The 23,250-nt window shown below is 43.1% G+C and overlaps 1 protein-coding gene across 2 annotated transcripts in view; it reads left to right on the top strand.

Moving 5' to 3' along the window:
- fstl4 (follistatin-like 4) overlaps positions 1-23,250 on the top strand; it is a 221,309-nt gene that overhangs the window by 185,177 nt on the left and 12,882 nt on the right. For both annotated transcript variants that reach the window (XM_030438789.1, XM_030438788.1), the window contains exons 8-13: positions 2,546-2,666; positions 7,428-7,589; positions 13,108-13,242; positions 14,068-14,094; positions 15,345-15,463; positions 18,696-18,845. In XM_030438789.1, coding sequence (XP_030294649.1) covers positions 2,546-2,666; positions 7,428-7,589; positions 13,108-13,242; positions 14,068-14,094; positions 15,345-15,463; positions 18,696-18,845 — 714 coding nt within the window. The remainder of the gene's footprint in view (positions 1-2,545; positions 2,667-7,427; positions 7,590-13,107; positions 13,243-14,067; positions 14,095-15,344; positions 15,464-18,695; positions 18,846-23,250) is intronic.

Here is a 23,250-nt window from a genome sequence, read left to right as displayed (position 1 = left end):
GCTGTCTATCAGCCAACACATTTTGACAGAGTAAGATCATAGTTTTTACAGAGCTTTAGATTAGGACTGGAAACTGATTAACTCAGTAATTAAATGAATTATTTATATTTATTTTATTAAAAACACTTTACTGTGAACGTACACTGCTGCTGCAACTTGGTAAACAGATAATGAATAAAAAGAACTAAAATGAATGTTCTGTCTAAAGTATATGCATGCAGATAATTTGGCATCAGTGCTGTTCTGTGTGATACGTAATGGTGATTACTATTGGAAAATAGGACAAAAACAGTCACTGATTCGGTTTTGCATCTGAAAAGCAGGACTTCAGCGAGGGACTGAAATTCTAATAATTTGAGCCACTAGCAATTCAGTCTTCATGTATAATTTCTCCGCTGCTGCTTCCATTACAAAGCATATAATTTAAACTTGAAGAGAAATAAAAGCCTGTCATTTTCTCCTAACAGTTCCTCTCGGTCTGTTTGTGTGTGCATCAGGACATTTCATGAAGTTCCATTTTCCCTGTGTTATAAGGGGCTGTGCAGGTCCACTTACGTTCATGTCTTCTTAGTCACCAATGGCCAGTAGGACACATGTAGGACACAGTGCATGCTCTGTGATCGGTGGGAAAGACTACGTTGTTTTTGTGTGCTCCCGAATAGGAGTTTTCTCAAGCCGAGTGTCAGTTTAAGAAAATACTGATCATTATTACTGATGTTCCTTGATTAATAACGAGTAGGGTTGGGCCCAAAGGCGATGCCATTGTCCATCACTGAGGGCTGACAGTCATCTCCTAGTGAGCCCTGTACACTGATAAAATTGTGATTTTATCATTGTATCATTTTCTGTGATCTCTCCCCACCAGAGATCACAGAAAAGTAGTGTGTCCTGAGTGCTGCCATGAGGCAGGTTGTGTTGGCGTTTGTGACATGAGGTAGAGGAAGTGTAAAGATGTTACGTCTCCATGTCACCATTATTATTCTCCTACTGAACCAGCCCATTGGCATTGGTGTTGCTTCTCTAGGGGCCGCTGTTGGTGTGTTTTGTCAACAGTGTCGTTATTCGCATTTTCTTACATTCCTCAGATCTTCGTTTCAAGCGAAGTTATGGACATGTACGGAGACGAAGACCCCCCTCAGACCAACACACATCATGATGTTTTACTTTGGAAATCCTCATTCCTAAACAGCTGCATAGGTCTTTTGCCAGTGTCTCCCATAGCAACATAGCAATGGTCGCTGTCGGCGTACCAGCAACAGGCGCACCTGGAATTTTTTTGAACACTCTCAGTTTGGTGAGGTTTAGGCAGGAACACTAGTTGGTTAGGTTTAGGAGAACATTGTCACAGTAACTTTATTTATAAATAACTCATCATTGACTTTTTTATACCTACAAATTCACTCCTGTCCCATCCTAAAGTTACTCCTCTACTGCTTCAGTGGACTTCTTCCTCAGCTGCCAAAATATTAACGATGGCCACAGGAGGTCATCACCTAACCTGATCCATACTTAGAATTATGAGATATACTATATCATTCATGGCCTCTACCCAGTGATACCACGAAGTTTAGTTGAAAGTTTATAGCCTACCAGAAACTGACAATATGAGGTCAGAATTGAGGGCACCCTGATTGATGAGTTGAAAACCAGCATTCAGGAGATAGGAGGCTGACTGACCGAGACAAAGAGCTTTTTTTTTTTTTTTTCCACAGGAACCACAAAGATTTTAACTAAAATATATTTGGTATGACCTGCCAGACAGTCAGTCTTTTTAGCCCAAATGGTCTATTTAGTTTTAATTGCCCTCGCTGGAGTAGTTGTCTCTCTAACCTCAATTGTAAATTCAGAACTTTAAAAGCTGCCTGAACTTCCCCATTTCACTTTTTCATGTCACAAAGCGACCCCCTCTTTCAGGTCACATTCCTTTCTCGGGCCCCGAGAAACGAAAAAGCAGCCGTTTGTGGTTTCCATGTCACGACAAGAGCCGCATCAGGACATCTGCTCTGCCACTTGGTGGGACAGCAGACTATTTAATGCCTTAATCCGCCCTAAGCTGTGGCTGGAACCCCCTGGTGACTGCCGAATGCTGCACCAACAACAACCAGCTCCATTCATCAACCTAATGGGCTTTATATTTTTAACCCTTGCCATTTATCAGGCTGAGGCAGCGTGATGAGGGGAGAGAGGAGGATCAAATTCCCCAGCGCCTGCTTCGGCTCAACAGGGAAACCGTTGATTCATGGTCTCTCTTCCTTTTCACATCACTCTCTTTCTCTCTTGTCTTTTCCCATCACTCCCTGCTGCTGCGTGCCTCCTCTCCCTGCTCTCTCCGAGCATCCTTATGTATTCTATCAAGCTACCTTCATTTCTTCCTCACTCCCTGTGGCTCTTTCCTGCCCCCCATTCTTCACCACCATTCCCTCTCTCACACCTCCTGGTCTTCCTCGCCCTTATTTCCTCTTCTTCCTCCCATAGTGTGCTCTACCAGCCCCGCCTCTCCTCGCTTTACTTAATTTTCCTCCTCCATCTTTTCCCTGTGTTACAGGACTTTGGGGACGACGGCTCCCTGTACATCACCAAGGTGACTACCATCCACATGGGGAACTACAGTTGCCATGCCTACGGCTATGAAGACCTCTATCAGACACATGTGCTGCAGGTGAATGGTCAGTAGTGGCTCATTTCTTACTTACAGTGTTGGAGAAGTGTGGGCAAAAATGCTTTTTGTTTAGTCTGTGCTACTCTGTGGTTCCCCAGCGTGGAAGATTTTCTTATCGCCTTCCGTGCGCATGGTGGGGAACAGCTCAAGAACAGTCTGGAAGGCAATTAAGCCAACACGCAGCTGACTGAAATGTCTGGAAACAACAGATACCATATTTACATTAAGGGCAGCATTGTCCCAGAGGCTCAAGTACCCCTCATTGTGTTCTATCTATAGATGGATTCAAGTGGCTTTTCGCAGTGAAAACACACCGCCTGTGTGGCTTCCCGACACATACAAGCCATAATGACCCCGCAACTGGCAATATTTAGGCTGTTGTCCCTGTGTCTTTTCAGTGGATGTAGCTGCTTACCACCGCAGTCTTTTGTTGAGCGTGCTGACTACCTTTCCTGCTTAATAAGAAAGTAAACCAAGGATCAGGCGCACACAAGTTTGCAATCCGATTTGTGTCTTTGTTTTCCCCCTTGAGCAGGAATATGTGGAGTTGAAAAAGATTGTTAATCTAGTCCACAATCTCTCCTCATATCCCCTGATAGTGTAACTGCACAAGTATCCTTTGGGGGCACTGATGGGGACCACTCAGCAAAGGCTGGGACAAAAAGGTTAATCTTGTAACGTTAAGGCTTCATTAAGCCAGACAAACATTCAAAACAGAATTGAAAAATGTCTAAAACACACTTTGGCTCAAACAAAACAATAATGTTACAGAATTTTGAACCTGAACTCCAAATTATATAGAAACAGGGGCATATATCTACACATGGGCTAATCTACACTAACACCACGTGGGGGAACCTAACTTCATCAAATTAAAAAGACCCTGAATAAACCCGTCAACCAACAACGTTAAAGTTATAAACAAAAGAAAATAGAAATATTGAAAATATTAAAACCACCAACAAACCCAACAAAATGTCTACATGCTGCCAAGTTAGTTAGTTTAGAGTTCCCCTGCCAAGCAATGGGAGCTGGATGCTTCCACTTCCTGCTTTTCAGCATAAAAGGCTTCCTGAAACTCCAGCTCCACGTTTTGCCAGGTGACCTCAGAGGCAGCATGTGGAGACAGAAAACAATGTGCGACTCATTAACGATTCCACTACTCTGAGACAACTGAGTGTAACTGAAATGTGTGCACACAAATTGGAGAATATGTAAGTGAACAGGTACACTGAGCCTTGTTTGGGAACCACCTGTCACATGAGAAGAGTAAGTTAATAAAAAAACTGAGCATGTGAATTTGTTTTATGGAGCTCTGTTGAACACAGTAACAAAGTGGCTTACAGAGGGGAGAAAAACTACAAAATACAGGGTCATAACATCTAGAAACATAGTTGGAACTTGGCTTCTCTGAGAATTCTGGGAGACTGAGTAATGGATTTGGACAGATTTGACTATTTGCAGCCTCAAATGCAGTGACTGAATAAACAAAATGCTTTATAACCATCAGCTACAGTTGCAAAGATGGCTTGTGCTTAGAGGATGACCATTATTTAGGTCCGCTACGAACAATTACTCTTATTGATTAATCCTCCTTATATCATATCTGAATAATTGCCTGCAGAAAGCCTGGAAAGAGTGTTAAGAACTGCCTTTATATTTCCCCAGACAGAAGGTGGTCTTTACATGTCTTGTTTTGTTTGACCAGCTCTCAAAAAACTCAAAAAGTCTGCCATCACACATGATAGCAAGCAGCAAATACAAAGCTTGAACTGTGAAAAGGTTTGTGTTGTCTGTTGCTAGCACAATAACTGAAACGATATCGGATCATCAAAATGTTGCAGTCAAATTAACTAATCAATTAATCATTTCAGCAGCTGAAGCGCCCGTCTGAACGATTAGTTTCCCCTCCAGATAAAAAGTGTCCATAAAGCTGTATTGTTCATAGGCGCTGTTCACAGGACTATCAAAGCTTCGCATCAAAGTGACTCTCTTGCCATGAGAAACGACATCATTGCATTTGTGCTGCCGAGCACTAATTGTGTGCAGCATAATCGCTTGATTCAAAGCAGTGGATAAAAGCTACTTAAGCTAGAAATAATACGAAAAAATCCAGCAGATGCACCACGCTCACACTGATTCTGGCAAGAGGAACACTGTCTTGCTCATATTAATCATCTCCACAAAGGTCTCCCTCCCCCGCTACCTTTAGAGTAGAGAGTTATTACCAGGCATCTCTCCAAAGAAAATCCGGGGAGGAAGAATTTTAAAAGGCCCCCTACCTGTACCATAACAAATCAAAGATTACAGTCCCTTTCTTCTTTTTTTCTTTTGTCTCAGGGTGGCAGAAGACGGGGGAAATTTATTCAATTAAGTCTCTTTCGATTACAGGAGACAATCGGTGTGATTATTTTTGTTTTTTTTCTTCCTGAGCTGCTAATTGAAAAGAAAAGGCAGCCGCTTTTCAGACCTTGAACTAAAGAGGGAGACGGGGGGAAAAGGGGGGGAGTCATGGAGACAGACTGGGGTCCTGAAGGGCGAGTTATCAGGCGGCGGCAATTACCAAATGTTTGCATTGGGGATTGGAGGTATTTCAAACCAGACAGGAAGAGGTGAGATGAGGTGGAATGGAAAAGAGCCAAGCGCCACATTAAACTAAGTGGACAGTTTGCATCTTGTTGTTTTTTTTTTTAAAGCAATAACAGCAATGCTTCCTTTTTCTTTTTCTTTTTACTTTTTTTCTGCGATGAGAGGAATGACGGTGCTGCATCTTTAGCATCAGTGAAGTACACATAGTGGAAGTCTGGTACTCTTCCTGTTGTATTACAGCCACACAGAATGTGGTGCCAGTGCTGCTGAAGAAGGCTTCTGCAAAGTCAAGTTCATATGTATTATTAAAAAAAAAAAACAGAGAAAGGAAGAATTTCATGGAAGATTTAATTTGTAAATGTGTGTGTACGAGGTAGATCTAGTGAGCGTCTGTAAACCTGGAACAAAAGAAGCCAAAAAGATGACAAAGGGAGGACAAAGTACCAAAATCACAATGTAGTAATACTCCACTGTAAGTTAAAGTCCTGCATTTTAAAGTATGACAAGTAAGTGTGGTGATTGTAAAATGTGCCCTGCGTCTGATTGTACTATTACATATGTTCCAACATTAGATTGTTAATGCTGATGCATTGATTTGGAAGCAGCACTTTGCTGTTGGGGAGTTAGCGGTCTAGTGGTTTTTCAAACTAGCGGTCAGGCTCCTTCCAAGACAAATCTGACAAATCTGGGCTTGTGAGATGATTAATGGGTCAAGAAATGAGAAGAGCAGCTGTGATACACACATTTGTTTTCATATTTTGGACTTCTTTTCGTGGGAAAATAGTGCATAATTTTACCTCCTTTCAGCCTCAAACAGTCACGAAGCCATCTGGAAAATGTGTCTGGTGGAACGGCTAGATACACATAGACAATTTTTACACCCAGATTTACTGCCCATATATGCAGGGTTTTTTAAACCCACTAAAAATAAGGCGACTGACTCTTTCCCGTTCCTAGTAGGAAAGTTAGCTCCTTTTACATCTGGTGTGTCACATTTGCCATCATAAGCACGCCAGATAAATAGCAAACAGTAGAACGCAGCAGTGACAGTGTTGCCTAGGTTACTTTTTGATATACCTTTTTTGCTCCAGTCTCTCTTTCGAACTCAATGACGACGGCCTGATTGTTGAGTGCAGCTTGAAAACTATTTATGTGCTGGCGTCCGCAACCTCGACATGCATCATAGCATCGTGCTGGGAAAAGGGGCACAAAAATGAGCGTGTCCGCCGGGGTGTCATGTTTCCATCAATGCTGATTCGCGCTGGAGCCGGTAAACATCCGTGACCACTGCAGAGTCAGTTCACCCAGGTATGAATGCTGATTGTACCCTCTCCCCACTGAAGACACAAATCAAATGTGAGGGTGCAGTGTGAACTGGGCTCCAAGCAGGTTGGAAACTGTTGGCTCCAATTATGCATTACATTCCAAATGCCTCTCATATTCATTATGTAAAATCTGAAAGGCGACCCATAATTATAGCTGTGAGATAAATGCAGTGGAGTGGAAGAGTTGTTTGTCCCTGTTTAAAAGTGGAGCAGACGTAACGGAACTACACGGGCGAAGAACCTCAAAATTCTATTCAAGAGAGAACGTATACATAGTTAAACTGCACTACTAAAAGTAATGAATAATTAAAATCATACCAATAGGGTGAAGGGGCTTTAGGGAAGACACGATAAAACACAGGTAAGCAACAGATGCGATATTAATATTGCATCAGGGGTTAAGGGGGAAGGTTGTAAGCCGAACGGGAGAGGTGAGGATCTGACAGCGAGGTGAGACGGCGCCCAGCGTCCCAACCAGAAAAACCACATCTTACCTGTTCGTGTAAACTATTACCTCATATTTCATTTCCCCCTCCTCCATCCCTCCACATCCATTTGCAGTCTTCTCCCCGGAGGAGGAGGCAAGCGCTAGATATGTCCAACATCTATTTCATGGAGGACTCGAGCTGTAATAAAGCAGCCCCAGAGCTCTTGGATTCTTGTTATGTGTGAATATATTCCATGCTGGGGTGAAACAAATTCCTCTCTGCCCACTGCGTGTGTGGGTGTTTGTGCTATATTCCCCCGGGAGTTACGCTCTACCATGAAACAGTGTGTAATTATGTTTTCACTCGCCCCTCACCGCTCTCCCTGTTTGTCTCTTTTTGGTTTTTTGTTTGTGTTCGCGCGATCAGTCCCTCCAGTGATCCTGGTCTATCCGGAGACGCAGGCCCAGGAGCCCGGGGTGTCTGCCAGCCTCCACTGCCACGCCGACGGCATCCCGAATCCCAAACTCCTCTGGTTGAAGAACGGCATGGACCTGCAGCCCAGATCCTCCAAACAGCTCTCTCTCATAGGTGAGGAGTGTTTAAGTGCTGTCGGCAGAGAATGCGCTCTGGCAGGTACTGTTTGCCACATCTCATCGGTGCAGTGTTACAAACCAACAGCGCTGCAGTACGCCAACACTGCAGGGATCTTTTTTTTTTCAAAACCTAGACAATGCAGGAACAACAAAAGCTCGAAATTCAAACTGGTGTTAGCTCCTTTTTTTTTCTTTTTTCTTTTGTTATTGAAAAACGCTTGCCGGCAGTATTATTTTGTTGTGCTTTCCGTTTATTTGTATTCCGTGCGAAGATGATGAAACCGAGATTGCGGTCACCCTCTTCTGCTATCTTCATTCTTTTGCACCTCAGACAAAATAAACACACGTACTCCTCTCAAGTGAATGAAAAGGGAGAGAGGGCAGATAAAATGAAATATACTGTGTGTCAGGCGATGGCAGCTACTTATCCAGCCAGCTTTTTTTTAAAGACACACTCTCAATATCGGAGGGAAGGAGAGCAGAATGGGGAACGACTCCTTCTTTTTATGGCCTAGTTCTCATTAAGGGAGAGTTTATTGGCTGCGTGTGGGTCATTACCTGTGGTAATAGCCTGTTATCAACCCTCAGACACTCAAACATGGGAGGTTCTGCAAGGTTCACCGACACATAAACACTGCAGAGGCTACGGCTTCAGATTTACCAACTTGTGTGGGCAGTGGCAGAGGGGGCAGGAGGCCTACTTGCAGAGATAATTTGTGCTTTTCTTCGTTAAAAACATTTAGGCAAGTGAAGAGAATGGAGTGGGAAAAGCAGATTAAGTGGTGCAGATTAACGTTGTTTTCATCCTGCTGTATAGAAAGAGAGGGTTGGGGGTTAGGGTTAGGGTTAGGGTTAGTTAGGGTTTGTTATTCCATCTCCACATATCACACATAATGTCAGGAGTGTAATAAAGAAGCTGTAAAAGCGTTGCCTCTATCCTCATATTTGGCTTCTGTAAAAAACCCCAACCACACACTGACAGTTGGTAGTAAGGAGTATCGATTATAAGCCACAGTTGAACAGTAAAGCAAGAAACTGCTTTGTGTTTGCTGACTGAATGAAACTGAGCTCGAGCCTCTTGTCGGCCCGTTGTTCAGTTTGATGTCGAGCAAACCTCTTAAAAACAGCTGCACAGACAACTCTGACGTGAGACGTCGCAGATCCTTTTCTGACTCGGGCTACTTCACGTTCCACCGTGCATCGGTTTCAAATAAATACGATCATTTTTCCCCTATAATCCCACCCCTTGTTAATCAAGGGTAATGGATTACTGCGAGCTAAATGCCTTAGACTCTCTTAGTAGTAATTATAAGGCCACAGAGGAAATCATACATCATGTAGCAGCGTGGACGGATTATCATGACCACGCAGAGTCTCTCCCAGGAAAGGATAATGCAGCCAGCCATCACACACCACGTTTAATGTTGGGAATTTGTTGATTATGTAGAGCTGGAAGAGGAAAGATTGTCATATCAATTGCTGACCCTGTCTGTTTGCATGAAACCTGATTTTTCTATTTCAACTCAACACTTTGCCGACCTGCTAGAAGGATGTTTTTTCGCGGTCGACGCTCGACTCGGTTTTACTTTATACCCACTCAGCAACACATTTAACTGGTGAAAGTTTCCACAGACTTCAGACGACTTGTTAAACAGATTGTTCGTCATGTGGGGGGCACCTCAGGTAAGCTGTAAACATAACGCTGACATAGGATTATGTGGCAGCCCTCCTAGCAGTAAGTAGCCTATTAATACACACTGAGCAGGAACATTTGCATTGATTTGTTGTTGAGTTGTTTTCTTACAACCCGACTCCTCAGGGAAATGTATCACCGTTTTGCTGCTAAATGCCATTTAAAGTATAACATATGGACGCTGAGTCAGAAAAGTGAAAGCCAATATGGAATCTTAAACCGTCTTTCTTTCTAATGGCCAGCAGGGGTTACTCGACCGGCTCCAAAAAGAAGTGTAAGCTCATGAGCGAATGGATTCATACGCTCAGTAAACGTTCTCCCAAAGAGTTTATGGTCTTAATCGCTAGTTTCAAGGCTTCTTCAATCAATGTGATGTTCGTTGGTAAATGATGGTCCAATTAAAGTAAATTAGGCGATAAATCAGGGTTTGCTTTGGGGTGTAGCTACCTTGTAATTGACAAGTTGCTACCAGGAAGTGTCCTAGGGGTCCCACTGAGATTGAAACGGTGTCCTCCCCAGCTGTCGTCCGAATACAGTCAAGACCGAAAACCAAGACGACGCTCAACTTTCAGAAGATAAATGTGTCTGTCTGCCAGTTGGTACGTCAGCATTGTCTTGCAGGATGTAATCATCACTTGGGCACTCTCTGTGACCGTCTTAGCTTTGACTGCACATTGTTTTCATTTCATCTGTGTATTTGTCTCATGTCACAGCACTTAGCAAGTAATAGCCTGCCTCGTAAGATGATTTTAACAGTTTTAAGAGACGTTTCCTGGAGGAAGGCTTTGGATAAATCTGGTCGAGTATTGTGTAAAGATGGACAAAGGCTAAGTACTCATACATGTTGTGAGCTCATGCCTGTGTGTGGTCACACATTTCCATGACTTTTTTTTTTATTTTCAGACTTGATGTACAACATATTTAGAGTTTGCAGCTGCAATTAGGTTAGGTCGAGGCAACAAACCCACCTGGTTAGGTTGAGGAAAACATCATGGTTTGGTTTACAATAATCGAATTGAAGTTCACTTTTGGATCAACAGTGTTTATCACAAAAAAGATAAAGTTGTCACTGTTTGAAGTAGGACATGACAAGACGGTTTGATGCAAGCCAACAACGCTCCGTGTGACACAGTGGAAATACCAAATCTTTAGGTAGGTCAGATAGCGTACAGCTGCCTGCTCAACCCTAAGACCCTAATATGATACTTGGATAGTGGTCATGTTATCTGTCAGTCATGTTATCATGTTAGAATATCGATTTATCGCTGCTTTAAGGCCAGCGTCTATCATTGACTCACATGCTCCATTCACCCCTGCATTAACATACCCCTTGGGAAAGACTTGAAGTAAAATATTAATATTTATTATCATGTAGCATTTAGCATTTTGTGCGGTTTGGAGCCTCCCTCGCCCTATTGCAAGACCTAAAAAAATGACGTTGCTTTAAAGTAATAATTTAAGAGAAAGCCACTCAAAATCTCTGTCATCACGAAACTGCTACAAGCTTGCAAATAAGGATATCAAGGCTAATTTAATGAGCGGCTGATTAAATGGTTTTCAATAAGAATTGATCAGAACATAATAATGATTTAGGAGTAATTAGCGGTGTCTCGTTCAGTGGAGGCCCGCTTCAAGGCAGTTTTAACTTCAAAGCCTGAAACACTTCTCCCCCGATAAAAGGGAATTACTATCAGAATCCCAGAGACATTTCACTAATGTGAAAAGCTTTGCGTCAACTTCTGTAATGTCTCATTATTTTACAACCCAGCAGACACGAAGTAGAAGATAGAGACACGTTTCGGAAAAAAAAAGAAAAAAAAACGGGAACATCTTGTTTGTCGCAAGGATGCTTTATCGCTGTCCGCCGTTTGTTTGGTTCAGCTGGGAGACATACGCTAAAAGTTTTAGCAGGTAGAAAGTAGATGTGAGAACAAAATAAAAAAAAGAAAAGAGAAAAACTGGCGAGAGAGACTGAGAGAGGATACTTTGAGAGATGCACAGACAGGGATGAGAACTGAAGCTTTCTTTCATGTGCGCATGCAACGTGGCCTGTAAGAGCACCGGTGTGACACATGCACATCACTCACCCCCTCTGTGCTGTGAAGTATGTGGTGATGTGTTCAACCGTGGTGCTACATACAGTACAGAAAGGCTCAGAGTTCAGCTGTGCATCTCGGAGACTGATGGCGCAGCAAACATCAGAGGGTCCGCCTCTGATGATGACCCCCGTGTCTTGACACGGCGGTCATCGCCTGTCATCTCCGTCCGACATCACCGCTACATCTTGAGGTGAACAAAGCAGAATTGTACAGTGCGTTGGGGGGGAAATAAGTGTGAAACTGCTCTAGACTTAACTGGTGTCAGAGTAGAATATATAGTATTTGTGCTCATAGTGGAGTAACAACGGAGTTGCGCTGTTTTGCACCATCAGTGTTCTGCACATTCGCAGTGTTAAAGCTGCTACCTCGTCTATTTTTTATACCGTTTTTCTTTTTTGTACATATGTATGTATGCGTATCATTTTCACTATAGATTTTATTTGGTATATTTTCCCTTTCTTACTTTGCACTGTTTGTTTCTACTTGACCTGAGGAGACAGCCATTCACATGTGTACATGTGTATGGTGACAATAAAAGGACTATTCTATTATATTCTATGTTGTCAATGCTTTACCGCAGAGCAAAGTGTTCAACAGCTGACTTTTTCAACCTTCGGAAGACGGTTGAAAAAGTATCTAGGTTAGCTTATTATTCCTAGTCCTCAAACGGCCTGATGAAGGCCTTGACGGCTGAAACACACAGGCATGTTTTCACTGTTGCTGTGAATCAACAGCCATGATTAATTAAAGGCTTTTTATTTGTTACCCTTTGGAGTGCCTCAGAGTTCAAGACACTGTAGCGCTCACGGTGACTTCTTTTTCAAGTTTTTTCTGTTGTAAAGGGGATGTTGATACTTAAGACAACATTATATAGTGTTATATCCCGACTGGACCACCTCTCCTTTATAAATGGTTAGGCCCCTGAACCCAGAAGGTAGTAAAATGGAATTAAATAGGAAATGCTTAAGCTGGTAGCGAGGAGACTCTCCTAGCTTCCCACTCCGTACGTCCGGACGTCTACCCTGCTTTCGCCTGACGGCTTGGTACCAGATACGACCACCCGCCCCGCCCGTTAACGACGGCTCTCCTCTAAATGATCCGAGGGCTTGTTATGGTGCTAGGTCGGCATTTTGTAGGATTTTACTAGTTAGTTAGTGTAGAAACAAGTGATGGGGTCGCAGAGCTGCTGAGACAGAGACATCGTGCACCCTGTTACAAGACACAGCACCATCACAATGATTCTGAAGCTGGTATTTTAAGGTTAAAAAAAAGTTACATGATGTTACTTTAATGACACAAGATTAACGATATCTTTGTATCTTTGTTGGCCCAAAACAAATGTGGTCTGAACATAAATCGAAGCCTGATATACTTATGAGTTCCCTTCCACTCATGCTCTCAGACGAGAATGGCTAATTTAGTCTTCAGACGTTTGGGGAGCGTGTCTGATCCATCGTTATTTGCCCTTTGTTCATGTCGTTTTTACACTTCATATAAAACATTATACTGAGTGACTGCTGGGTCGCAGCATCCATAGATTATTTTGAAATCACATTATAGCTTTATTTCTGCGGTTTCTGTCGGATGGCTCCCACACATTCTGGGTTCAGCAACTTTTTAACACTCAAATCTATATGTGAGGAGCTCGACAAAGACTGTACTGTTGCAGCAACACTTGTTTATTTTCCCTTTTTCTTTTTTTTTCCCTTCCTTTCTTGCAGCAAACGGCAGTGAGCTCTTTATCGGCAGCGTCCGGTACGAGGACACCGGGGCCTATACCTGCATCGCCAAGAACGAGGTGGGGGTGGACGAGGACATCTCCTCGCTGTTTGTTGAAGACTCGGCCAAGAAGACCCGTAAGTCACACGGTGTCGCTTTTTATGTTTCATGAAGAAAAAAAAACGTTACGGTAAATTCACGTACCATTCCGAACTCCTCTCTCTGATAGGTGGTAAACAAAGAAAAAGCTCCTCTAGTTTAGAATTCTGCTGTAAATGTTGTTTGTGGTGTTCAGCTGGCAGCTGTTTACAAATGCCCCATTGATCTCTCATCTGCATTATTATTGGAGTCGACACATCAGCTAATAAGCACAAAAAACGCTTTATCTCTGAATATCTAATGATTCCTTGTGCCTTTAGATAGGTGAAGAAACTGCAGACAGCCGCAGCGGATGTGTAGTAGGTCGCTGAACCGCTGCTGCAGCTGCCAATACCAGCTTGGCATCTTTTATGATAACGCTGAGATCAGACTACACAGTATCAGCTCGGTGAGGCCTCGACCCAGAGGCCTCGTCCAAACATGACATTTCAAACAGTCAATTCACATATTTTATGTTAACTTTGATATTCGGCATTTCTCCAGCTTGCGTCATTTTGATGAGCTCGCCATCCTCTACCTAGAGAGAGCTGTTCGGGCCAGTTGGAATTACACCGAATAATCAATGACCTGTCTCCTCTCAAGACAGGAGTGATCTTTTGATTTAGGAGGAAATATGATACTGTCAACACCAGTGAGGAACATTTTGTAGCTGTCAAACGTGTTTTGTGTTGGCATGTCAAGAGAAAAATCACCTGCACCTCTTGTTTCTGGGAGGATGTCTCTTTTTTCTTTTCCTGAAGGTGATTTAATGCTTTTCCTTCTTTTCTCCCCCCCCCTCTGTTGCTCGGCGGCTGACTCTGCAGTTGCAAACATTCTATGGAGAGAAGAAGGTAACACGTTACAGCCTCTCAATGTGCTTTCGTATTCACGTGAATAAGAACATCCGGCGGACGGCTCTTCGGGGCCCGCAGCTGGATATCTGCACTTCTCACGATGTTTGCCAAGAGAATCACAAAGTTGTTTTCCTCCCCAAAACTTTTCTCTAAATGTTGATTTTTCTTCTCGCTCGTACGAGGTTTTTCATTCCTTTGTTGGGGGTGCTTTCCTATCTGTTTTTCAGATCACCCGCGGAGGAAACATTTACACACAAGTGGGGGATTTTATGCATTTTGCAAATAAAAGAGAAAAACAACTTTGTGGTTTTCAGTATACAAATCCATCCCGTCTTTATAACATTGAATGCATAAGTGCAGTGTTACTCCTCCGCTGGAGAACCCACTGCGGTTTAGAGTGCAACACAAATACAATCTGCTTCCTATACATCAGCGCCACGTCAAGTTCACCACAGAAGCCAGTGTGGTTTAGAGTGCAGTGTAAGCATTTGGATTACATGTGAGACTTTATCAGCTCGCAGAGCAGATTTTGCCTCATTAACACGGCGCGTGACTCATCTGCGAGCAAACCGCTCGTTATTATGTAATTTGTCATGTGTCACTGTGTATTTTTGCATTTTTCCGACAGTATGTTTCAGACTGTTAAGGCGTGCTCACTCTCTGGTGTTTTATCTCACAGCGCTAGCGTGCAAAATAATCTCTCAACAGCCTGACGGATCAATCATCGTCGTAGTTTTCTTTTTTCTGCATCTTCTTAATGTTTATGCATGCGTTCATGCGAGTGTTTAGATGTGCTCATGGTTCTCACCTCCGCTCATGTGATGTATGTACCCCTGTCAGCCACTGTAGCTTGTTGCTCGTCTAAACGCCTTAACATCAGCCTGAGCCTCGCTAACTCATCAGCAGCTGTTTTACTCAGAGCAGACGAGATGTGAAATGTTGCCTCTAACAGGCACTGCCTTTAATTCGACGCCTCACGCTGCATGCTGTGGTCATGTTGCTGACAGGGCCCTTTGTAGGCATTGTCAGGAAAAGCTGGCAGCCGCACACTGCCCATCCCCGCTCGCACAGAGGCATGCTAACAGGAGCCGGGCGTCTCCTCCAGCGGGGAAATTGAAATGCCCATCACAAACGTCGGAGATGACAGGGGCCGGATATTTCTGCTGTTCTTAATTTGTATTTGTTGCTTTTTTCCTTTTTTTTCTTCAGAAGCACATTTGTCAACAGTTTTCTGTCTTCTCTTCCAGGGCTGAGCGTGGGGAATATGTTCTACGTGTTTTCGGATGAGGGCATCACTGTTCTGCAGCCGAGCGAGTGTGAGATACGCCGACACATGAAGCGGACAGAGAGGATCGTTGCTACATATGTGAGTGTATATTAGGACTGGAATCTCTAGCTTTGATGCATTGCCTTGAAAAATACCAGTATTCGATACCATGAGAAGAAAATTGTAAAGGGCAGAATGACTGTAGTAAACATTAAATATCCCAACTTTTAAAACATGAGGGGCCGTTTACACGACAAGGTTTTCTTTTTGTATAAAACGCTACACTTTTGTTGCATTTTGGCCGTTAATCACATGCCAGCAGCATTTTTGGGGCCTGAAAATGCAAAACTTTGAAACTGATGAGTCTTCACTGTCATCGCATGGACTGGCGCTATGCTATGTTCCTGTGAAAACTGTCAACGGCACAGCACCACTGTTGCGCATACGTGTATTACGTTCTCAACTTAGTTGTCATTATTTTGAGCTGTTGACTCTCCTGAGAAAAATTGACGCTCTCCCAGCAAAGTGTAGATTTGCTGCACCATTATTATGTAGCGATGGCTCGTGGTGCTAAATTGCAAGTGCTACTGTAAACCTGCTGGCATGCACACTATGGCGTTTTCAATCAATTTAGTGCATACGTGTGCATCAGGATTATTTTCACGCCGTTGTCCTAAAAATGCATCCGAACACAAAAGACAAACGTTTCAGTTTATAGCCAAACTGCTGTCGTGTTAACAGGGCCTTTTAAAACAATGCAGAGTTGAAACCGTTTGAAAAATTCAGGATCGATATGTATTGAAAAAAATCTATATTTTTGACAACACTGGTGCTTAGCAGTCATTTTTTGTCGTCAAGATTAAACGATGCAATATATGAAGTAACATGTAAGTGCACTGAAAAAATGGCGGTGTCAGGTAATGAGTCGTTTTCGCCCTGATTCATTAAATAGATTTCTGGACGGCGGTGTTTCTAAGTGCTGAGCGGATGTCTTTAAAATCAAATTACGTGCCGGGCGGAGAGATGTCACTTAGTGTGTTTTTCTACATTAGAAAAGCCCTGCACTCAGACAATTATGACACATCAGGCGAACAGCTGAGAGCATCTTACTCGCTGTCGGTAATGGGGCTTAATTTGGTCGTTGCGCCGTGGGATCACTGCAAGGTACCAACAGTTGTGTCAGTCAGTGTCGGGTAGCTTGCCACCAAAATGAAGGCCATCCTTCCTTTTCCCCTTGTTCCTGTTGTCCGACTGGGCACCTCACCTCACTAAATGTAATGGGATTACTTGTGTCCATTAGTCAACAGCTCGCACCACTCGACTATAGAGTCTATAATGCAGACCCCAAGGCCTTTAATCCACTGGAGAACATCCCTCTCCCAGAGCAATGGGCTTTAGATGGTAGAAGTTGCTTGTTCCTCTGAGGGATTTGGGTTTTACAGGAGCCTGTAATTGTATTAGAGATCAATACAAACTCAATAAGCCATGTGTTAGGCAGTTCCTGCTGTAAACAGCAGTTTCTCCACTTTGGCGAGGTGGAAACTCTTGAAACACAGCCTTTGTGTGTATGTGTGTCTCTGTGTGTGTATTAGTGCTGAAATACTGGTAAACATAGTGTGTGTGTGCGTGTGTGTGTGTGTGTGTGTAAGGTAGTGTGTGTGTATATGTCTTGTCAGCAAAAACAGCAGGCTGCAGGGTCTGTGAAAGTGGTATGTTACTGGAGTCAGTTCAGGTATTCTGTATGAATTTGCTGTTTTCAAACCCCATTTCTAACATAAAGAGTGAAAACACTGTTATAAGGGAGAAACCCATGATGACTATTATTAGTAGCTCTAATAATAAGTCAATTATTGGAACGAAGCACGCAGGCGTAGAGACGTCTGCACGCGCCTTTGTTGGGGCTGAGCTGCGGGCTTGACATCTAATTCAGTCCGTTTAAATCAATTCTTTATACCTTTCTGTTTTGTCATTTTTATTCCCCCGTTTAATCTTTTAATCTCCTAGTTTAGTCTCATTCTATTTGAGCTCACATCTATTGATTAAACTTTGTTCTTTTTCAAATCCTTCATATGTGTCTTGTGACTCTAATGTCTTCTGTACATCCCTCGAAATCGCCTTGTCGTTGGAAGGTGCTATAAAAAAAAACCATTTATAAATATGTCAGAGTAGGTGCTGTTTTTAAAAAAGCAAGTCGATTGACAGAAAATTAACAGTTGCTCTTGGGCCGTAAGCGCTGTCATCATTTTAGCTAACTCCCTGTCCATCCTGCAGTTAGCGATCCCCTCTCTCCTCTCCACATCACCGCTCTTACACGACTCCTTTCTTTTTTTTGAGGCGACTCCCTTTGCCTCCTTCATTTCCTCAAGCATTTTTCTCCGCTCTGCCTGTTTCGCTCTTGTAATCCGTCACCGGGAGCGCTGGAATTGGTAGCTTACCCCCTGGAAGATCCGGCTCTCTGCCCGTTTCCCCCGAGCAGACAGGACCGCCTCTTTCATGGAGCTCTCCGTCCTGATTGGGTACAGGAGGCAGGGATACCAGAAAATGCGAGGAGCGACATGGGTTACTCACCATGACAGTGATCACTGTTTGATATATAGAGAGCTATTTAACACTTACAGCAGCTTTGAGTTAAAAAAAAAAAGTAGATGCTGTCATGTGTCACTCTGCCATTTTTCACTGTTTTCTGATATTTAACTCATGATTGTGAAAAAATTGAATCAATTCTGAAAAGAAACTATAGTTGCAACTCTGACCTCAAAATGGCAAAAAATAAATAAATAAATAAAAAGCTAAATTATGAAGTAGCTGTTCCATAGAATGATCTGCGCTCCACCTGTTATTAATACATCGAACAGGGCGTCAAGATGGTCTCGGGGCTGAGACGAACGCCGTGTAAACTGCAACCCCCTCCGATTCAAAAATCGCTCAGGGACCTTTGTTGCATGCCATCACTCCCTCTCTCACTCTCTGTCTCACTCTTTCTCTCCATGTTTCTTGCATGTCTGCCTCTCGACTTTGCACGGAGTTAAACAGAAATGCAGCAAAAAAGGAAATAAGTAAACCAGGCACAATTCTTCACACATGTTTAACAAGGATCATGTAAACTGATACCATGTGGTGATCCCTGCGACTCCAATGAAAGTAAATAACCCAAAATGTTGAATTGTTGCCCAAACCTCGGGTGAGGGATGATTTATATAACTCACCATCCTGCTGATCTTTGATGCATCAGGAAATCCTGCCAACCTCCTCCTCCTCCTCTTCCTCCTCCTCCTCCTCCTCCTCCTCCTCCTCCCATCATCCTCTTTGTTCTCTGTTGGTTTCTTCCCAGGAGGAGATGTGCCCTAAAGGCGAGGGAGTGTCACCTCAGCACTGCGTGTGGTCCTCGGCAGTCAACATCAGGGATAAGTACATCTACGTGACGCAGCCCCTCCTGAGCCGACTGCTGGTGGTCGACATCCAAGCGCAGAAGGTGGTGCAGGTGGGTGGAGCAGGTATCAGGCCTGTCGCAGCACACAGAAGCGACGTCTCAGAAACATCTCAGGAATTATTTATCCGCGGGGAAGTGACTAACGTTATAAGGCCTCCGTGGAAAACTTTGCATGTTGGCAAAGTTGCGTGTCGAAGAGAAGTCAACTGAAAAAAAAAGAATTTGAGGTTAAGTTTCTCTGGATAAAGCGCACAGTTACCGCTGTTGACCAAACAATCGTTTTAGAGCTGTCCCAATCTGTTCCTTCAGATCAGTATCAGGGAGAAGCCAGGCAGATTATCGTGGATCCAGATCGGTTACAATAAAGCCAGCTAAATCCCATCCGTGCTTTACTGTGCTGTGGTTTGTTTCAGGATTCCGATCAGGATTCAAAGTGTTTATTGTCATATGCACCGTGAGTAACATGTGTCTCTGTACAATGACATTCTTCCTTTGCCGTCCACGGAATGCCAACAATGTCAAATGAAATATATGAAATAAAGAAAAAAGAAAAAAGCAACAGCAATGATAATAATGATAAAACAGTGCAAATCTGAGACGTTGAACTATGCACGGGCACCATGTGAACATTCGGGACAGCGATGAGGTAGACCGAGCTGTTTTTACAACGTTTGAGCTCCACAGCGCAAGTACTCTGCTGCATATAAGAAAATAAGAGCGTGTGGATGTGAAAGCAAACTGAACTGTGATGCTGATCATCATTAGCAAAGATAAATTAAGGTGTAGCAGTGTCTCGGTTTAGCTAGTTGTTGCATTCTTCAGTTAAAAGTGATAAACATCGCCAGAGGCAGGTCCTATCAGCTGCCGGTAATCCATGCTAACAGATCAACTCTGATTGATTTCATCGACGCAGACTGTGTCTTCGTCAAATATCAATTGTGTGGGAAGAACCACCGCTCTGTAACACCATCGTACATCCGTCAGTTTATTCTGTAGCTCCAACAAATCCGACAGAGCGGCGTGCTGAGCCCTCCATGAGCCTCAAAGTTAAACTGAAAACAGTATTCGGATCGAGCAGATCAAGACAAATGAGTTTATGTGGTCTACAGCTGTTGTTTGAATTGATTGAATCAACATGTAAATTGATAACTGAGATTACAGGTTACATGTAACAGCGCTCCAGTGTGTATTATAACCTCACCGTGTGGAAGCAGGTCCTGGATGCTGCCATGTCAGAGTTGAGGCTGGTGTAAATTGCTCTGTTCTGCTCTTTATTGGATTTTGGGAAGTTTCCATTTTGCTAACCCCGGCCACGTATCTGTATCCAGGATAGCATAATGTTCACACATTTGTCAGTCCTCAGTCTTAAAGGCTTTTTCTGGCAAAAGTGAAACATGTTGTTTCACAGTGAAGCGTGAATCTAACTTCTGTGTCACTGCGGCGAGATGGTTTTCCTAAAGCAGGCATCCAAACAGACTCGACAACAGTCTGATGCTCCACTGTCATCCCGTAATACTAAGGCTAACAAGCGCTACACTGCAATATAAGAGCATGCAACGTCCGTGATTCTTATGTCTTCAGCTGTTTAGGATGGAACATGAAGCTACAGCATAACATGATAACACGAGTGTAGTCAGAGATTACACTGCTGAGTGAACTTTGCTGGTAAGAATCTGCTACTGACAGTCATTTCACGGTCGCCAGATAGAAATGGAAAGCTTGACAGGCACAGTTGGGCTGCTGGGTGAAATGCTTTTATCCGTCGCAGTTCCACTCGCTGATTGAAGATGATAAAAGAGATATCTTTTAAACTTCGAGTTTAAACCATACGTATCAACGCAGCCGATGTTGCGGCGACACGTCAAACAGCACGACCGACGCGAGGAGCATTCGATTCAACCTGCCACGCTATCGAACCGCCACCGATGTAGGAAGACCACATGCAAGGTAAAATAAATCAAATGCACCTCGAGCGCTTGAAACAATATGGTGCCCAGGTGGGTGCTGGCTGCCTCGCCATTCGTCTTGCCTGTAATGGCTGTTTAGAGACTGAATCCCTCGGGGGTTCTTCCCAGGGTCAACATCATTTATACCGAGGTACAGGCTGAGAGGAAATGGGCCCGACTCAAGGAGAAGGAGGCGGGAGAGGAGAAGGGAGATAAGTGAAAGTCTAAGTAGAAGGAGTGAGAGATAACAGAGGAGAGATGTTTTCAGAAATCTGAAACCTGACCATGTTATTAGTTATAAGTAACAGGAAACTAAAGGTTAGGTATTTACACACACTGGTGTGTGAATTTTTTTCCCCCACTCCATTTATCCCTTATTTGGCTCTGATTATGTCTTTGTTCTGAGAAAAGTGTGAATTGTTCTCATGTGCAGCAGAAATAATGATTTGTCAAAATAGAAGAAGAGAATGAGGATTATTATCTCGGGGGGGAGAAACCGAGGCGTCTCCTTGCACAACAATTACAGTGAAGGGCGTGACCTTTGGTGTGCTGCGGACCATCCAACCATCTTCCGCTTTTTTTTTCTCTCTCTCTCCATCCAACTCTGTAAAAAAAAAAAAAAAACACTGCCTCCCTTCCCTTGATCACACCACTCCTCTCTCACCTCTCCCCTTCTCTCTCTCTGCAAGACCTCTCCTGCCCTCTGAGTGCAGCAGGTTAATGCATCCCCCCCTTTTTTCTCTTCTTTTTACTCTTATCTCAAAGCTCGCTTGTTTTTTTCCCCCCACAAAGCGCGTCTGTAGCGTCTTCTTTCAACCATGGCCTTTGGAACAAGAGAGGATACGGCAGACAGCAATGGACGCACTTTATCCGCCGAAGGAAAGAATGCATGGACAAAAAAAACGCTTTTAATTGTTTTATAGGTAAAGTCAGAATGCTGCATTTATTTATTATCCTCACAGAGGTGACCAGGTCCGAACTCTGCATTATCATATTTTAAGATGGCAGGCAACGATTTAAATAAGAAATAAAAATTAAAGCAGAAAGATTTTTATGAAATACACCCGACTTCTTCTCGTTGGGCACAAACTTGGACAAAGAATAAAGTGCGATCCAGTTTTTTTTCCAGAAACGTAGATCTCAGAGAAGCATACATTGCTGTCTTATGCACCTTTTTTTTTTTTTTTTTTAAATGCTTCATATTTTTCAGCCGTGATTTACAGCAGATGCTAGATGAAGGCCGTGAACACGTGCACTAATAAAGGCGTCCGTGGTTTTTCTTGCTGTTGCATGCAGGGAAATTTCACCTTTGTCTTTTTTCTTTTTTCGACACAAAGGCCTCTAACCTTCACACTGATGTGTCAGACCTGAACCAGCGAACCTCCCAGTGGGCATGGGAAAAAAAATAAATAAATGAATAATTGTACATCCGCTAATTAAAAAGGAATCCAGATGGCAAACACCTCTGGTTATGAAACAGACTATCCCCGCTTCTTTTGTGGCGCAGTCAGTCAGAGAGGCGGCATGCGGCTCACCCAGGTTTCTTTTGTGTTTTATTCTTTTCTCTGTGCCCCAATGAGCATCTTGCTTTCTAAATTTGTTCTTTAAAGTAAAAAGTTTCTGAAATACCATGTATTAATGCCCTTATTTGTCTTTTTACTTTTGTACCTACACTTCCCATTATGCTTTAGGGCGTGTGAGTTATAACGTCAGCATGGATTCAGTGACTTACCTGTGAGCTACCATCTGAGCTACCATTTTTTTTTTAGCTTAGCTTTGTTCACGTTTTTAGCAAATCAGAAGCCGAGGCAGTTACTCGCACTTCCGCAGGAAGGAAAGGAAAGTCTTTTTCCTTTTAGAATTTATTTGCAAAGGATTGAGTCATTCTGCCTCAGAGGGACAACAAAAAAAAAAAAACCCACAGTGCACCTGTGGTGCTCAGAGTGGTGTTACAGAAATATGGTCTTTTTCCTGTACAAATGGTCTTTGGTTGAGTAGACACCACCAGTTTATTTTCCCCTTTTCCCTTTAGTTCTATTCATGTGGGAAGTTTTGGTTTGAGGTGCCATGTTTTTTGGCTGCCTTCTCTCGACTTCAATACAACTGGATGGGACTCTGCTTGTGGTGTTCAAAGCGGCAGATGTACATTCGGAAAAACCCAAGATAATCCACAGACCTTGCTGTTAGCCGTTCCTTGTAAGAATTATGTTCTTGCTGAACCAAACTAAAATCTTCCTCCATGGACGAGAAGTGTGCATCTACTAATGAAGGCTATCCATCTATCTAGCTAGTATTGCACCTCAGCCAAGGAGGACTTTATTCAAGGATAAATTAACCCAAAGATCACAATTAAATCATTATTTACTCGCCTCTATGCCGATGGAAAGTCGTGTTGCAGTCGCATAAACAACTGGCTTTTTTTATATGTTTTTATACACGACACAAAATGAGTTAAGGGTATTGGGATAAGTTAGTGTTTCACTTGATTATTAATTCTGTGACGTTTCTGA

Source organism: Sparus aurata, chromosome 13 (assembly GCF_900880675.1).
Source record: "Sparus aurata chromosome 13, fSpaAur1.1, whole genome shotgun sequence".
In the NCBI taxonomy this organism is placed as follows: domain Eukaryota; kingdom Metazoa; phylum Chordata; class Actinopteri; order Spariformes; family Sparidae; genus Sparus; species Sparus aurata.
This window is presented reverse-complemented; position numbering and strand designations above follow the sequence as displayed.